The sequence below is a fragment of the Ranitomeya imitator genome, chromosome 10, assembly GCF_032444005.1.
Source record: "Ranitomeya imitator isolate aRanImi1 chromosome 10, aRanImi1.pri, whole genome shotgun sequence".
Taxonomy (NCBI): Eukaryota; Metazoa; Chordata; class Amphibia; order Anura; family Dendrobatidae; genus Ranitomeya; species Ranitomeya imitator.
The window spans coordinates 111,012,945-111,032,201 of NC_091291.1; the positions used below are offsets into that span (position 1 = coordinate 111,012,945).

The window sequence follows — 19,257 nt, forward strand, 5'->3', positions numbered from 1 at the left end:
TCTGCAGCCTTTGGGATTAGTTCAGTAGGACAATGCGGCCCTAATGTCGTGCACGCCTGCTCTAGGCTTAAGGGATAAGTAGACTTAGGGTACCGTCACACAGTGGCATTTTGATCGCTACGACGGCACGATTCGTGATGTTCCAGCGATATATCCGTGACGTTCCAGCGATCTCGCTGTGTCTGACACGCTCCTGCGATCAGGGACCCCGCTGAGAATCGTACGTCGTAGCAGATCGTTTGAAACTTTCTTTCTTCGTCTAGTGTCCCGCTGTGGCGGCATGATCGCATGGTGTAACAAAGGTGTGCACGATATTGTATACGATGTGCGCATAGTAACCAACGGCTTCTACATCGCACATACGTCATGAAATTATCGCTCCAGCGTTGTACATTGCAAAGTGTGACTGCAGTCTACGACGCTGGAGCGATATTGTTACGATGCTGGAGCGTCACGAATCGTGCCGTCGTAGTGATCAAAATACCACTGTGTGACGGTACCCTTATTCATTGTATTGTCTGATGTGTGGAGTAGATTGCTCTTTGTGTGCAAACTGCTTCTATCTAAATCAAAGTACGGTACTAGTTTTATTATGGAAATGTTTAAGAAATTTTCAAAAACAAATATTTCTCAGTGCTTGTTTTTTTAGCTTTCCCTATTGTTGGTGCAGTCATAGTTTTATTTCTTATTTTTGCTTTTGTGCGGTCTGACAGCCAGACACCCTCATACATAATGCATGCCTTTTCTCTAAAGATTGATGCTCCCTCTTGTGGCCAGAATCAATATCTCCACCAGACTGCTATTCTTCACGGCTTTGAAAGATGCATCTGCCGCAGCTTTAAACATCAAAAAGACGCCCACACGGCTTTTAAATAAATCAAAAACATCTAAGGGGCTAGATTAACCGTTTTATGTAAAACTGACCTAGTTTTATTTTTCAGACCATCCCAGAGCTGCAGAAATCCATTGGGACGCCGAACGATTGGCGTGTGGCATCCTCTTGATCTAGTACTGAGAATAGCGTACGATGAGTACATGACTGAATACAGGGTTAAAATTGTCGCTCGTGTGAAATCACAGCAAAGATTGATAGAAGTGGAGCCACGGGGCATTGGGAGATGTGTAACGTGTTTTAAGGTTTTATTGAACAAGTGAACAAAGTGGTTGTTCAGTTTATGTGAAGTCTTAAGTCGGATTATCATTTTATGTGTCTTGGCATTTAACGGGCATATTGGATAGTGTACGTTGGACGCAGCGAGTAGGAAGATGACTGCACCAGCTTGTAGGGTGAAGTAATGGCGTAGAACAAAATATAATTAGTGGCCTTGCAACAGGGAATCGATAACTGATGATAAAAAAGTAATATTGCATGCGGCCACCTTAGCTAGGCCAAGACCAGTATGACATCCATATACCTATGCATATGGAAACAAGTTACCACGTTATTGCTGCCTGCAGCCTCATCTGTGCAGAGCTGAGCCGAGTGCATACTGGTTTTACATTGAAATCCATTATAAACCTGTATGCATCAAGCTCCGAAGCTCCCTCTAGTGGTGGCTGCAAAAGAGTGCTCTGGCCAATATACAAAATTGTTAAAGAGAACCTTTCATTGGGATTATCCATGTTAAACTAAAGGTATGGGCAGAATGGTGCTTTCATACCGATTTAATACATACCTGTAGTTTAAGAATCTGCAGCCTGGTTTTCGTTAAATCATCACAATAAATTTTGGTTGTCCTTTGTGCTTCGGTGCGGGACTGTGGATAGGGTCTTCGGCTCAGGGGGCTCAGCGATGGCCCCTCCGCAACCTTTGTTGCGTGCACGACAAGCTGTGAACTCATCCCACGCATGCGCCACTTCCAGCTCCCATTTTCCTGAAGATCATAGGCGGTCGATATGCGTATGCGCCGGTGCTATTTTTATGAAGACCGCCACCAGCAATACCACAGCCCACAACTAGACTGCGCCAGCCCAAAATTTACATGAATGAATGCCACAGAGGCAGCACTGGGACCGTGGCTGAGCCCTCAGAGCCGAAGACCCTTCCCACAGTCCGGCACCGAGGAAACCAAAATTTATCATGATTATTTTATGAAAATCAGGCTGCAGATTTTTTTTTTTTGCACTAAAGGTATGTATTAAATCAGTGGGAAGCGCCATTCTGCCCAGACCTCTAGTTTCACATGGACGATCCTGTTGACAGGTTCTCTTTTAAAGGGTTTGAATAATGCCTTTATGATCATGGGGCGTCCTACTGACATCGAAGCCCCTGTTCCAAAGGAGTATGAGTAAAGAGGTGATCCATTCAATATATGAGAGACTGACGGAGATGGACAAGTGCTGTTCTTGGCTATTGCGCATGTGTAACCATCACTGCCTTCAAACTGGGGGGACACACTGCCCCATTCCTATAATGTGGGTCCCCTGGCTATTATTCTTTTTTATAATCCTGTAGATGGGTGATAATTTTTTTTTTTTTTTTTGTCAGTCCCTTTAGGAAAAGAATGCCAGATGCTTAAGACCACTCTTAAATATTGTATACGTGGTGGTCCGAATGTTTGCCTCTTAACAATGGCCGGATCGATACTGTCCGGATTGGAACACTACTGTTTAATGGCTGCTCCCCAGTATTGCAGATCAGAACGGGAGAGCAAACATATATATGTCCAAATTTACAAATGGTAATAATTTGGAATTCTAGCCCTCAGCCATCCTTTTACCATCACAAAATATACCTGGCCCATTACAACTGTTACTGCCTGTGACGGTCCGAGTGTCCCTGCGGATCTTTGTGCAGCTTAAGTCAATTAATCCTAAATGGAGTATTAAGCCTAATCTTGTTATTAAGAGGAACGCGAGCAGGATTGACTGCTCCAGTAATCTGCTTAATTTGTGGTCAAACATTATCAATAAACAATCTGCATTAATTGACTGTTACAGTGAACCAGACACAGAAGATTGTTCAAAGCCCAGACATCTATCACATCCAAGTACGGTCCATAGGAGTATAGTCTAAGGAATATGGCCGTCACGTGGGTCAGTGATGGGGTGGGAATTGGCACATACATTCCATAGGAACAGGGTCAGCTCCAGGTTTTTGAGGGCCCTGGGCGAAAGTCTGTGGGCCCCCCTTTAACACATACCACGATTCATGATGCACAGATACAGCAGAGAAATATAGCACAGCCACGTAGCATATAACACAGCCCACGTAGTATACAACAGCCCACGTAGCATATAGCACAGACATGTAGCATATAACACAGCCAAGAAACAAAAAGAAAAAAGCACAGGCCATACAAACTGGGGATCACCTGAACAACAATGATATATACAAAAACACAGCTTTATTAAAGGTACAACACAGGAATGGAAAACCACCATTAAAAACATTTAGAAACACATAGAAACTGGTGCCTAGAATAAGGCATATGCCTGTAAACAGGTAAAGGGGAAGAAAAATATATACAAGGCTTAAATTAACAAATCCTCCTAGAAGTACTATATGGACAGCGTATTACTCAGATTACAAAGCGTCAAAGATAAACGCATTTTCATCATATAAAGCACATATAGATATACTGTGATAGAAATACATTTAGTACAATATAGGAGCTCAGAATGAGCTGAAAATAAAGCTCAGAAGCCTAAGGTAGTGCACACACTATAAAGTCATTCAGGTATATGCAGGCAAATAAAGCATGGAAATAGAACTCTCTCACACTCCTATTCTTCCAATAGTGCAGAGTGAAACAAGCATAGTAGCACTACATGCCCCAAAACTAGGACATATCAACATATTGCCAAAATAAAGCACCCTGAGTGAGCACACTACTAATAACCCAAGAATGCTGACAGGCATACAAGGAGCAAGTACCCGACGCGTGTCACCACTACAGTGGCTTCATCAGGGGTATCACGCGTCGGGTACTTGCTCCTTGTATGCCTGTCAGCATTCTTGGGTTATTAGTATATATTTTTCTTCCCCCTTTACCTGTTTACAGGCATATGCCTTATTCTAGGCACCAGTTTCTATGTGTTTTTAATGGTGGTTTTCCATTCCTGTGTTGTACCTTTAATAAAGCTGTGTTTTTGTATATATCATTGTTGTTCAGGTGATCCCCAGTTTGTATGGCCTGTGCTTTTTTCTTTTTGTTTCTTGTATATTCATATTCTCAGGTCTGGGTTGGATCCCTTGCTGGATATCCTGTGGTGCCCCCATATCCTAGTATATCGCATATAACACAGCCCACGTAGTATATCACACAGCCCACGTAGTATATCACACACAGCCCACGTAGTATATAACACACAGCCCACGTAGTATATAACACAGCCACGTAGCATAACCCATCCCAAGTGGAAGACGGTGCACCCTCACTCACTGCTTCAGTTCACCGTCACGCCGTTGCCCCCGTTGTGGACAGAGGGTGCGTGCACCGTTCATGCACCTGACTGCTGCTTGCCTTGCTTGGCGGTTGGTGCTGGACTTGGAGTGGACGGTGGACGACGAGCTCTTAGGATGACGAGCTCTCACCCAGCAGGAAGTGATTACACAGATGACCGCTGGCCGACGGAAGTGACTCGTATCCATGGTGACGGGCCTGACGGCGGAGACGGTGAGTATTCCTGCAGCTGCGCAGGAGCTCTGTGCGGCTTGCTGCCGGGCGGGGATGACGGATGTGCTCCACCTTGGCGCCTCCGAGTCCTGGCTGGCTGGGAGTTGACTGTCACACACAGACACAGCACAGGGATGTAGTCCCAGCTGTGCACAGGGATGTAGTCCCGGCTGTGCACAGGGATGTAGTCCCGGCTGTGGGGGGGGCCCCCGCCCCCCCGGGAGCGCATCAGTGTGTGTGTGTAATGTACTGTTACTACCGTAAGTGCTCTGCATAGGAATAGGAGTCGATTGCTTTTTTTTTTTTTTCTATTGCATGACATGTCTTGGTGCCCTCCTTAAGTAAAAACCTTACTCTACAGACCAAAGTATGATAGACGTGGAGAAAGTAAAATTAGATGACTTTTGGGGTTTCCTATATCGGTACCTTTTTCTTGTTTAAAACTGGAAGAAAGTTTTTCCGCACTTCCTAATTTTGTTCCAAAATAACTGGTTATAAAGAGGAACAGCTCTTGCGTTCTGCACACGTTTTTAATTGGCAAGTATTGGGCTGTCTGGAGCATTGTGGCTACTTCTTAAATTTCTGTGGCCAAGTCCCAGTTCCTGCTCAGTGCCTGGACAGCTGTGATATTAGCAGGTAGAAATGCTTCTGTTCATTTATGACCAGTAGGAGGACCTCCATAGGGATCGTCAAGTTACTTCTGAAGTGTTCACACGTCCATATCCGTTTTGTGGGTGTTGTATCTCGAGCAAATCTTTCATTTTCTACCTCTCCTGTACATGGGCATCTTGGACCAGATTGTTGATGATAATTTAATTTCACAGACATGGTCATGATCTCAGACACATTATCGTACCTGGCCATATGGTCCCTCTTTCTAAGTGTCGGTGAAGACCATTTAGAGAAGATCTGGACTGAAAGTGTCACTTTCTTAAGATGTGTTCAGGAAAGAAGACAGAAATGACACAAATATTTCACCAAAATGTGCAGGATAATGGCTAGATCAGAGTTTTACAGCCCCACTGGGGGCAATTAAGGAGCCTCCTGCCACACGGAGCCTTTTGATTTTATATAAGCGGTAAACACTATGTCAAGACAAATGAGGCAGTGCAAATATTGTGTCTAAATAACATTCCCCCATAGAAATTGTCTTGATAAATATCCCAGTGGGAACGCAACGTTGCTCCATTTTTTTTTTCTTAAACACTTTACTCAAATAAAATTGTCCCCAATGGTCTGTTCTAATTTGCACTTTGGAGTCAGTGACTGGTGTAATGAAATGCCGCCGCATTCCCACAGAGAAGCAGCTGCTTTCAGTAAAGAGAGAATTCTGTATTTATTTTTGACATATTGTATTATTTGTGGCTTCTGTCAGATAAAAGCTGGGAGAATGTAGTATATAAGAATTCTAAACTACCCACGGAGATGTTTGTTTGTATGGACAGGAGCACAATGGCAGATCATAGATCCCAACCCCCAAACAACTACCTGTGTTAGTGACTCCCCGTCCCCCTTCACATAGTCTCACAGTCATTACTGATGTCCTAAATGTTTGAATAAGAGTTCATTGCTCTCACTTTCTATTTCATGTTTCCCTTCTTAGATGGGGACACAATGCTTTTTTTTCCGCTTCCCCTATTCAACTCTGAACCCCCATCTATCCTTCTTTTCCTAGTTAACTAGGAACTTATATCATTCCTTCCTCAACTGGGAATTTCCATTCATCTTTTCTGCCCTCTTTAACTTGGAATAGCTGTCCTTTCAACCTTCCTTTCTTCTATATTTGTGAACCACCATCTTTCCTTCTGTCCTCAACAGGGACAGATCATCCATACATCAGTTGGAAACCTTCATCCAGATTTCTATACTCATCTGGAAACCCCCATCCATTTTCTTTCTGTCCTTTCCTACTCTGCTGGAAACATCCATCCATTCTTCCATCTCTCCTCAGCTGGAAACCTCCATCCATTCCTCCATCTCTCCACAGCTGGAAACCTCCATCCATTCCTCAGTCTGTCCTCAGCTGGAAACCTCCATCCATTCCTCCGTCTCTCCTCAGCTGGAAACCTCCATCCATTCCTCCGTCTCTCCTCAGCTGGAAGCCTCCATCCATTCCTCCGTCTCTCCTCAGCTGGAAGCCTCCATCCATTCCTCCGTCTCTCCTCAGCTGGAAGCCTCCATCCATTCCTCCATCTCTCCTCAGCTGGAACCTCCATCCATTCCTCCATCTCTCCTCAGCTGGAAACCTCCATCCATTCCTCCGTCTCTCCTCAGCTGGAAGCCTCCATCCATTCCTCCGTCTCTCCTCAGCTGGAAGCCTCCATCCATTCCTCCGTCTCTCCTCAGCTGGAAGCCTCCATCCATTCCTCCGTCTCTCCTCAGCTAGAAACCTCCATCCATTCTTCTGTCTCTCCTCAGCTGGAAACCTCCATCCATTCCTCCGTCTCTCCTCAGCTGGAAACCTCCATCCATTCCTCCGTCTCTCCTCAGCTAGAAACCTCCATCCATTCTTCCGTCTCTCCTCAGCTGGAAACCTCCATCCATTCCTCCGTCTCTCCTCAGCTAGAAACCTCCATCCATTCTTCCGTCTCTCCTCAGCTGGAAACCTCCATCCATTCATCTGGCTGTCCTCAGCTGGAAACCTCCATCCATTCTATCTTTGCCCAGCTGTTATCAACGATCCAGTCTTCCATCTCTTTTCACCTGGAAACCTCCATCGATTCTTCCATCTTTTCTCGTCTGGAAGCCTTCAACCACCTTTCCTCAGCTAGAAACGTCAATATATCTTCCATCCTCTCCTTTTCTCCTCAACTAGAAACCTTTATTCCTTGTTCTTTCCGACCTTTTTTCTTCGGTTTTGAAACCTATTCATCTTTCTTTCCTTCTTAACCAACTCAGCTGGAAAGTGTCATTCATAGTTTCCTTCCTTCTCTCTTCTGATGGAAACCTCCATAATTCCTTCTTTTGTTACCTCTTCATTTCCGAATATCCTCAGTAGCTGCTCTCAATTCATATCCATAAAAGAAAGTTTTGGGGGAAAATTATGTAAGAACCTCTAGTCTTGTCATCAAACTGGTTGGGTATTTTTCAACAGGCTGTAAATAACCGGTGATCCACAAAGAATGAACGTCTTTAGCTGTAAACCATAAATCCCCTGCTGTAGCATTACCCTCTTTTTATTTGGATGATGAATGTTCTATTTCACAGATATACTTACACCCGTTATTAGTTGAACTGTATTCTCTATTTTGTAATTTTCACTCAGTGTCAAATTTATCCAAGTTTGTGGAAACTGAACTAGAATGAAATCTTCCTTGACCTTCAGGAGGATTGAGAAAGCAACCATAAAACTTGTCTTTTGGCAGCTGAGAATGCAAAAGGCCTTTTGGGACTTTGTGGTTCATTTAGAACAGCTGGAAAATATGAAATTCCCCAAATTCTTAGTAAACCAAAGACACAGGGTGCTGTGCCTCTCCTTTTTGATTTCACCTTCTAGTGGCACTAACGCATAATTGCGGCTACATGTGGTTTTTAAAGCTCAATTGCTGCGAATCATTACACGCGTAAAACCAACTACACCAGCAAGTGGTAATTTTATAATGTGGATCTCACGAGAAATACGTACATTACCTAGCCTTTAATTCTTTTTACTTTAGATCATTTGATATATTGGCTGGCAAGTATCAAGCCCTGTATCACCGGCATCATGCACATTAGACCTAAGAAGTAGACTATGGGTAACTCTTGTAGAGCGTTTGTGCATGTTGATGATCAGAGCATTGGCCTTGAATGTTGAACATTTGATGGCAATCTCATGGTGTGGGTGATTTAAACCATTGACCTCTGCCTGTCTGTCGTAGAAACAGCAAGATGTTTTCTTTTGTTTTGTTTTTTTAAAGTCATGAACCTACAAAATTGTCTTCATGGTGAAAATATATGGTTGATAAGCTGACACATGGTTAGGCAGATGTTAGGATTAGGACTGGTAGACGTAAATTAGAAGCAAAAACATTTATCCAAATCCCTTCTCGCATGTAAAGCGCTATGGAATAAATGGCGCTATAATAAATAATACATTTCTGCCATATCCTTTAGCAATTGTCCTAATGTCATACCTTGTGTACTCCAAACAAACCCACAGTGTTAAACGTACCTACAGTGTTTCCCTGAAAATGAGACCCCAATATTAAGCCCTACAATGATTTTACATGACTTTTATGCTTGAAATATGCCCTATTTAAAAAAAAAAAATGAGCCCTAGTTAGTCAGGACTGGTGTTTGGGAGGGAGGCACTGTGGGCAATATGGTCAATTGCCCAGGGCCCCAGCATTTCTATTATAAGGATAATCTGTTTAAGGACCATTGGTGGCATCACGTCCTTTAACTGCAGGAGTAAAGAGGAACTAAAGAGGAAACTGTCTGGCATGCAGGGCCGGCATTAGGGTAAAAGGGGGGATCAAACTGGGCAATTTTGCAGGGCCGTAACTCTTAATGGGTCTCAGCATTTCTATTCTGAGGTTGAGTTCTTAAGGACCTTTAATGACTTCGCGGTCATGTTACCATGATGTCCTCAAGTGTCCTTTTAACTGCATGAGTCTAGAGGAACTGAAGAGGGGGCAGGCTGGTATGTGCCGTGTGTACATACGTTTATGTGCAGTGTGTGTGTAGACATCCCCTGAAAATAATCTCTAACCCTTCTTTCGGAGCTGAAAATAATGTAAGACCCTGTCTCCTTTTCGGAGAAACATGGTAGCTGTAAGATCTAGATCACCAGGCTTTGTGTGCTGCCATCTATTGAGTGAACATAAGTAATTCTAAGATCCCACATTAAGCTTTAGCTTAGAACTAAGTGCTATGGAAGTCCAACTTGGCCGGCCTTAGGTTGCCTATCCTTGACCATAGAATTGGCTTTGTCCACCACAGCCAATTGCTTGGTCCTCTATGCTTTATTTTAGTCAGGTAAGTAATGCTTTAAAAAATAAATAAATAAATTGACATGATATATAGTACAGACCGTGTTTAGGAAAGTAATCGCATTCAACACCCCTTTCCTCCAAGACCACCAGGAAAGTTTTCTTTATGTGCCGTCTTTCTTAATTTGTTCATTTTATTTTTTTTACTTCTATGTGTCTTTTTCCCTTCAAATTTTTTTAATGTCAGGTCATGACGATCAGCTATTTTCTCTTATTTGTAGGCCAAGCAGTCTTTATCAACCCTCACAAAAGATGTCCCGAAGCGACATTCACTGGCCATGCCAGGTGAAACGGTCTTAAATGGAAACCAGGAGTGGGTAATGCACGCGGACCTCCCGCTTACTGCAGCCATCCGTCAGAGCCAGCAAACGCTGTACCACGGGCACCCGCAGCATACTGCCGATCGGCAAGGTTTGTTTCCAAGTATTGATCTTGCGTAGTCAAGGGAGTTATTGGGTAGATCGATCACACCCTGCACATTCCTGCAGAGTATAAACTATGTGGTTAAGTATCCTCTGCTTAATTAGGTGCATATGTCATTAGCTGAAAAGCTGCCAGGTTCCCAGAGCAGATCTAGTGCACAGTTGCTCTGTTTATTATTTTTTTTTACATACTAAAGTTTGTGCCATAAAGGCATTTTTTTAGTCATTAATATACAACTGGCATTAATTAAAATTGGGCACAACTATTAGTACTTTTTCAATGTAAGGGTTGAAGCTCCAAATTCTGATGCGTTGTCACCAGTGTAGAAGGCACTTGTTGTTAGATTGCAACCTCTATTTTTCCAATGAAGAGCGGTGCAAAAACAAGAAAAATTGGAGTTTCACTATAATGTATATGAAATGAAAGTCAGCACTCACCTTTCTTTCAGAAGAGACTTCAGTCCTTTTCATTTTCATTATTGGACATCTAGCAAAAAAAGTGCAAAAGTGCTAGCAGCGTGGCGGAAGGTGGGGAAATTTCATAAGGGACATAACGGACAACGAACGTTTCGCCTCTAGTAGAAGCGCAAACTAGCACAAAACATTTGTTGTTCGTTATGTCCCTTCTTATGAAATTTCCCCACCTTCCGCCACGCTGCTAGCACTTTTGCACTTTTTTGCTAGATGTCCAATAATGAAAATTATAAAGGACTGAAGTCTCTTGTGAAAGAAGGGCTCGTGCTGACTCTTTTCATACACAACTATTAGTACTTTTAGTCTAGACCCAGTATGTTCATAGAGCGAAGAAAACTCACCTAAGCTAGGAGAAAACATGTTTTATGCAAAATAACTCTTTCTTAAACCCTTCATTAGGGGACACTGGAACCATGGGTTTATCTGCTGCCACCTACGGTTCTTGTGTCCCACCAATGAAGACTACTGGATCCAGACTTTACGGCGAGTACCAAACATCTTCATTTCTGGGTCGCTTCATGGGGAGGGATACAGGAACCATAAATGGCAGCAGACTAACCCAAGATGGTTGTGTCCCCCAATGAAGAATATAAGAAAGATCTTATGGTGAGTACCACTACGCTTGATTTTCTCGCTGGACAAACTATTTTTCTATAGTACAACCTATGGGCGGGAGCCCTGTGATTGACCGTTTATGGAACCTGCACATTGAGAATATTTGATGTGAATGTTCTGCAGCATTTCCACATCAAAATCTTCACGTTTTATAATTATTTCACCCAAGAGGTTGAAGTCTGGAATGAATTCCCCTGAAGAATTGACATGTTGTGGGTTTTAAACTATACCGTAGATCAATTTGCAAACTAAAAATATAGGTAATTTCAAATCTCATTAACTCAGCTGGTATTGGGTTATGCTGTAGATTGTCCGCACCCAAAAATCCTCGTCAAATGCACATTGCAATTACTCTTACGGAGTCTTCACTTAGGTTGACCAAATTCATGGCCGCACAGTTCCGGAGTTATTTCTCCGCATCGTTACACCATAGGGTTCTGGTTGGATGAGTGAGATGTCTCAATAGTGGTTCTGTGAAGGCAGTTGTTGTTGTTGTTTTCACTTCCGAGATCCAGTTGGTGGGAAATGTAAAGGTCAATAAAATCCCAGGTTAACTGTCAAATTACAGTTTTTGCCTCGGACTAAACTGGTGATTGGTTATTGGCCTATATGGCCAGCTACAACTCTTGTCCAATATTCTCAGTTGTATAGATATTTAGTAATATTAACTTTTGAGTATTTAAATGGAACCTATCCTTCTGATTTATGCTGCCCAAACCGTGGGCAACGTGAATCCGAGCCTGGCTGCTCAATTGCAGCAAGGTATAGTTTTGCTTCTGAACACTACTATAGTTGATTACTAGTGATGAGCAAACGAACTCGGATAAGGTGCTAACCCGGTGTCTTCGGCGTGCTCAAAAAATATGTTCCGAGTTCCCAATCCCTGCGTTTGTTGCAACTGTTGAACAGCCATGAGCCATGCAGCCGCGGGAACTCAGAACATATATTTCAAGCATGCCAAAGTCACTGTTAGCACATGAGCATGCTCAGAGAACACCGTATCCGAACACGCCTGCTCATCACTAGTGATTACCAAGTCTTTTTGCTATACAACCGACTTATCAATTGCACGCAGTGGTATCTCCAAAGTATACCTGGCTGCAATTATGCTACCGGCGGTGTGGCAGGTTGCCGTTAATAATTCAGTATTTGTTCAGCACTCAATGTTGACATTCTGGAGTGTCAAAAACGTACAATCCCAAAAATCGAGACTGTCTGCAAACAATTAGTTTTTTGCTTTTTTTTTTTTTTTTGAATGGAAGCATTTTTGACGTGCCATCTGAACTCCTATGATCTCTATTGTGTTACTTGGTCAACAGGTCACATATAATGGTAAAATGGAAGCGCCTTGTTTTCAGATTCATTGGCTCCAGTCTTCTATTCTGTTTTATTCCTATAGATGGAACCTACATGTTCACGGCTCCTTTTCTCCCATTGTTTTCCCTTTAGCTGTCAGAGTAAGCCCATGTCATTCGAGACAGCCATCAGTAATCTCCGACGCGTCTGCTGCAGAGGGCGACAGGTCATCAACACCGAGTGACATCAACTCGCCGAGACACCGAACGCATTCCCTCTGCAATGTAAGACGGTAGTGTAGGTCTCTTTTTCTCTACTTTTTTCCTTCATCCGAGAATGATTATTCACATCCTTTTAGTTGTGTATACGCTGCTGTCAGTATGTACGCTGCATGCCTTGCTGAATAGATGGGTGCACGGTGAGGGGGCAGAGAGACTGTTGTGTTTCATTAGCGGGAATGCTGCAGATTCCTGCTTGTGCCGTTTCCTGGTTACAGAGGCTTGACATATACAGCTGAGCCCCTTCTACAGGAACGGGAATAAAAGAACTCGTTGATGAATTCATTGGGCGTTGATTTTGTCAGATGAATACGCAACCTGAATGCTAATAATGCAAAGCTTCTATATAGTGTCGGGTACTATCCCACTCCCAGGAATAGCCATTTGTCTTCTAATCGGATGGCTGTTTTTTAGGTTAATGTGGACACATTAAAGTTTTGAAGCCATAAGGTGGAACACGGTGCCTGCAGCTTCTTAGTGCAGGGACAAAGGTACTCACTGTACAAGTTCTGCTGGGCTTATTAGGCCATAGTTGAAAATCAGCAACGTGAATGTAGGCCTAATAGGCATCTTATTTCCATTGTAGTATTGGGTTTCAGTGGTATCGCTGAATACCGGGATATAATCTAATATGATGAAGTTAGATGGTGCTTTTGCTTTCTGGTTAAGTCAGAATGCTTTAAAATAAAGTATGTGGACAGCTTAAAGGGGTTCTCGAGAAATAGAAAGAAAAAATATTTATACTCTATATAATTTCTGAAATGCCTTTAATTAGCAAATCACACTTGTTTAGTCTGTAGCTTGTAGCCCAGCTGTTGTGACCTGGTGATAGTTTGACAGTACGCAGTATAGTTAATCTCCAGCTCAAATTAGTCGCTCAGCATGCCAAAACACAGGGTGGACAGCAGTGTGAGCAGTCTCTTCTAACCTCAGCACTTCTGGTATCTCCTTTATTAGGTTAGATGGACAAGATGAACAGCAGTGTGAGCAGCCCCTTCTTACTTCAGCACTCCTGGTATCTCCAGTATTAGAGCAGATAGACAGGGTGGGCAGCAGTGAGAGCAGCCACTTCTTACCACAGCATCCCTAGTATCTACTGTATTAGATTAACTAGACAGGGTGGAGAGCAGTGTGAGCAGCCTCTACTTACCTCAGCATCCCTAGTATCTACTGTATTAGAGCAGATAGACATGGTGGACAGCAGTGTGAGCAGCCTCTTCTTACCTCGGCTTCCCTGGTAGGTATCTCCAGTATTAGATCACATAGACATGATGTACATCAGTGTGAGTGGCCTCTTCTACGACTAGAGGTACCAGGGATGCTGAGGTAAGAGGCTGCTCTCGCTGCTGTCCACTCCATCTATCGGATTTAATACTAGAGATACCATGGGCGCCCAGGTAAGAAGAGGCTGTTCACTCTGCTGTCCACCCAATCTATCTGATCTAATACTGGAGATACCAGGGGTGCTAGGCTAAGAAGAGGCTGCACACACTGCTATCTACCCATCTCATCTAATACTAGAGATACCCAGGGTTCAGAAGTAAGATCAGATAGATGGGGTGTGATAGCAGTATTGGGGGCCAGTTCTTGGCTCAGCACCTCTATCTCCAGTATTGGATCAGATAGACAGGGTGGACAGCAGTGTGAGCAGCCTCTTCTTAACTGCGCAATCCTGGTATCTCCAGTATTGGGTTCAGAATATACACTGGCAGCACAACTTCTTACACATGACTTGGAGGATCTATTTATGCACTTGCTCACAGCACCTGTCCTGCTTACATTCCAGGACAGGGTTCCATCGGTGTACCAAGGTGTCCATTTTAATTCTCCATAAGTAAAACAATTGTAGTTTGATAACCAGAGGTATTCAGAAACTTTATTTTTAACTCCATTTCCTTTATAGTCATTATTTTTATTTCCAAAGAAACCCCTTTAAAGGTTACAATGATGAGATTGTGTGTTCACGATCATTGATTCAATGCACTTTTTGGTCAGTGTGTTGCTTTTCTGCTGAAAGGATGGAATCATTTGCATGGTTGGTGTTTGGCACAAATAAGCAACAATGCATGCATCCTCATAGAATTCCTACAGTAATACAGTAACTTCCTCCCGAACCCTTCTTTGCTTCTGTACAGCTTAGTTTACCATTACAGCTTCGTTTAACCATGAGCATGATTACATGTTCCCCAAGTTGGACTATTGGTGATGTTTTTTACCTTTTTTCTTAATTTTCTAGTCTTTAGAAGACCTGGAGGACCAGAAAAGGAAGAAGAAGAAGGAAAAGATGGGTTTTGGGTCCATTTCACGAGTTTTTGCAAGGGGAAAGCAGAGGAAGTCCTTAGACCCTGGTCTTTTTGATGGTACTACACCTGACTATTACATTGAAGAGGATGCGGACTGGTGACTGTCTCTGAAATCTGCTTATTCTTTGTGTGTATATGTGAAAGGGTGTATTTGCCCGTCTACAAAGCCCGAAGCAGTCAAGTGAGCCTTTTTATTCAATTTGGACCTTTTGTTGTTGTTTTTTTCATTTTTTTTCTTTTTTCTTTTTTATATACTTTGCATCGCAGGTTCTGTAATTGCTGTACATAACGGAGTGTGTAAAGATGTTGATTGTTGTCCTTACAGCGATACTTTTGTATTGTAACTTTTGTCTTTACCGGATTTATCATTTTTGTGGATTTTTTTTTATTATTATTATTTGGGACGTGGGTCTAGTTTTGGGTTTTTTTTTCCATTTTTTTGAAACTTGAAAAACTACTGTGTATTTGTAAATAACGAAAAAAACGTGCACTTTGTGCTTGTAGTGTCTTGTCCGAACGCAGGTTTTTTTGTTTTTTTTTTTTTCTCCTTTTTTTAACCCATGGTGTGATTGCAATTCTGTATCTGCAAATGTTTTAAATGACATTATCCTGTTTCAGGGGTGTGCCAGGTCTTTGTAAAGAAAAGAAGAAAAAAAATATATATTTACAGATCTTTATTCGGGAAGTTCAATCAACTTTCATGAATGAAGTATTACGATATTTCATTTTTGCTTACACGCAGGGCAAAAACGGCCATGAAAAAAAAAAAACCATATTCTGCCTATCGGTCCATCTTGGATTTAGTGATGTCTGCAGCACAGAGTGTTTTAGCAGCGTCACTGTTACAAGGATAGGTTTTTTCGGTTCAGACCACGTAATGGCTAACTTGCACTGTACCGGCAGTAGTCATTCTTTAATCTTGTAATGCCTGCCAGACTAAATCGTTTTTTCCTTTTTCTTTTTGTAATTTTTTTTTTTCTTTTTTTATTTATTTGCATAAATGCACAAAGTTGTTATATCTAAATTATAAAGAAAAGTAAATGTTGAAGTTCTATTTTTCCTAAAGGATGAAGGGTATGTTTATATCATATGTGTTCTATCGCTGCGGCCCCTCCCTGTCATTAAAGCACCGGGCAAGTGGGCTCAGTCACAATTTTATTGCAGCTCAACCAAAATCGCACGTATAACTTAAATATTTAATAGTCACTTGGTTACGTCTTCCGAAATCCAACTTTTACCATCTATACAGTATTTATGGCTTTTAAATCTTTGTATGTAGGATCTGATGTACTTTATTACTATTTATAATACACATTGTTTGGGGGTTTTTTTCATTCTTTTAATTTTTGTTTTCTGTACTGAACCTTATTTTAATTGCTAATCATGTTCTAAACCAAGCAGACACTTAAAATGCACCATCGCCTTAATTTTGGGAGTAGGGACATGAGGTCACCAAGAGCCAGTGAACGATGACCTGCATATAAGGCTAAGTTCACACGTTGCAGATTTGTGAACTGGAACAAAAATCAATCTAAAAGCCGTGCGTATTTTCTACACCTATTTGTGCATTTGTTTGATGCGAAAGAGCACCAAAAACAGAAGCAACCAAACAATGCCAGGCCGGCGGCTTAACCTGCAAATGTATGGTCCACATTGCAATAAATGGGCAAAAAACACACAGGAAATCCCGGCATGTGTTGCGGCTGTTGAACAGCCATGAGACATGGAGCCGCGGGGACTCGGAACATATTTTTTGAGCACCCCGAAGACACTCGGTTGGCACACAAGTGTGCACGTTTGCCCATCACTAGTTAGAACTCATCCACTTTTTTGGCACTGTTAAACGTTGCAGATTTTGCATGCCGGGAAATCCAAACCAAAAAGACGCAACGTGTGAACCTAGACCTAATGGTCCAGTCCTGAGAATTAATATCCTTCCACTATGGGGGGGATTATGTGTGCACTTTAAGTTTCTGCCCCTAAAAGATTGGATATATATGTGATCATGTTTTTAATGCAGATTAAATATTGTATTTTCTATTTCCTCCAATTGATCCGTAGCCAAATATTATCTGTCATTTGGCCTTGAGGTTACAGATAGAGTTGAGCCAATTTGTTCAGATTCGGTTCCAAATACGATCGGCAGTGGATATTGTTTTTGCAATATTCGTCGAACACAGTCCAACGTCATTAGAATCGATGGAAGCAGGAATCACCGAATATGTTCGGAACCGATCAACAAACATACATTCGGCACGAATAGGGTAACAATGGCACGAATATGGCAAATTCAGATTCGACGACCGAATCCGAACAAATTGGCTCAACTCTAGTTAGTGTTTTTATCATTTGTCGTTTGATCACCAAGGCATGAGTTACATGGGAAAATGATTATTTGGGGGCTCCTCTCCCTATATAAAAGGCTTTCTAGCCTTTATACACATTAGATGTAAGTTGGTCGTAACGTTCTATTTCAGCATCAAAGCCATCAAGTGTATATGGGCCATCCCCAGCCCCCCAAAAAGATGATATTGGGGGGGAGAGAGAAGGTTCGGGTAGTTGGAATATCATTGACCGATCCTATTTTTTTTTTTTTTTCAGGGTAGATGAGTCTGTGCCAGAGAAGTCTGGCAGCGACTTACTCCACTCTTAAGTAAAGAATACATGAATGCTCAGCCAAGCTTTTGTGTATGGGGGGATTCATGGAACGATTGGCCGACTGTCTTCTAGGGTGTATGTACACCTTTTAATCTCTCTGGGAAATTTTTAAAACTTTCTGTTCTTGTGTGATCTGCATTTCTGGCATAATATATACAGTAATCCTGACCTAAACCAGTAGACAAAAAATATACATATATATTATCTAAAGAGCCATTTAAACCGGCACAGCCTTGGATGGTAAAGTCCACTTCTCATGATGTTGTATGTTTCTTGAACATTGTGTATACAATAGTGATGAGCAAATATACTTGTTACTTGAGATTTCCCGAGCACGCTCGGGCCCTCCGAGTATTTTCTTCGCCGCAGCTGGATGATCTACAGCTATTAGCCAGCTTGATTACATGTGGGGATCCCTATCAACCAGGCAACCCCCACATGTACTTATGCTGGCTAACAGATGTAAATCATTCAGCAGAGGCGATGAAAACTAAATCTCCGAGCACTAAAAAATACTCGGAGGACCGCCGAGCATGCTCGGGAAATAACAAGTATATTCGGTCATCACTAGTATACAACCTTTGGTGCGAAAAAAAAAAAACCTCACTTAAAACCGGTTTATTGATGTTTTTGGTTTTCATTAAAATACAGAAAAATTGGGCCGGCAGCAGCAGAAACATTTTTTTTTTTTTTACAAATCCAAATGGATTCTACGCAAGTAACTTAGTCCATATTCTCTCATTTTCAGACTGGTTGAGTTGCCTGTGACCGGCTCTGTGCTTTTTTTTTTTTTTACGAATGTCTAGATGAGTGGAGTATATAATGCTGCCAATTTTATTGTAATTTTTTTTTTTTCAACCAGAAAAATGAATGTCAACCTCTGAAAACTGTAACATGAAACATTTGATAATGTTAGATGGTATTTTTGAATTTAGTGCACCCTATTTAAAAGGGATAATTTAGTCTTTAAAAAAAAAAAAAAAAACTCTGAATCTGTTTTCTTGTTCCTATTATGTATGTGTGATCACTGGTAATCAGTGGCTTGAAGACGTTACAAAGGGATTCGTCTGAGCTATACGGAAAAAAAAAAAGTGGCCGCGCTTCAATTTCTGTGTTCAGACGAAAATGTTTTATAAAGTTTTCTTTTTTTTTTTTTTTCCTTGTGTTTTATTTTTAAAAAAAAAAAAAAAAAAAAGCTCATGGTTTAGTATTTTTCATTACATGCTTAGGAGATAAATCTAAAAAAAAAGTTACTAAGAAAATGATCTATTTAAGAGAACGAGAATACATAGTTTTAAAGATTGGTTTCATTAGTTATATAAACCTCCCCCTCTCCGAACTGAGCGGGAGGGAATTCTAAAGGCATGAAGGCAAAAAAGAAACAAATAAAGCTTATTTTAAACTATTTCTTGTTCGTTGTTTTTATTTTATGGCATTTTGAGTGCACTTTATTTTTATGGTCCGTTAATGGTTTTTAGACCAAGTTTGGGATGGTACCCAGTAGATAAGGTTGGTATTCCCAGGTAATGCTACTCTATTTAGCACATCATATGTGGGTTTGTCTCTGACCAGAGTCCCTTTAAATAAAGGCAGTCTTCTCTGTTCTGTTTCTTTTTTTC

The 19,257-nt window shown here is 41.7% G+C and overlaps 1 protein-coding gene across 10 annotated transcripts in view; it reads left to right on the forward strand.

The window, feature by feature from the left end:
* KAZN (kazrin, periplakin interacting protein) overlaps positions 1-19,043 on the forward strand; it is a 563,875-nt gene extending 544,832 nt beyond the window's left edge. For 3 of the 10 annotated variants that reach the window (XM_069741503.1, XM_069741500.1, XM_069741509.1), the window contains 3 exons: positions 9,814-10,003; positions 12,553-12,683; positions 14,914-18,505. In XM_069741503.1, the coding sequence (XP_069597604.1) occupies positions 9,814-10,003; positions 12,553-12,683; positions 14,914-15,081 (489 nt within the window). In that variant the 3' untranslated portion in view covers positions 15,082-18,505. Of the gene's footprint in view, positions 1-9,813; positions 10,004-12,552; positions 12,697-14,913 lie in introns of all 10 variants that reach the window. The other 7 variants (XM_069741499.1, XM_069741504.1, XM_069741508.1 and 4 more) reach the window with 4 other exon arrangements.
* Positions 19,044-19,257: the final 214 nt, after the last annotated feature.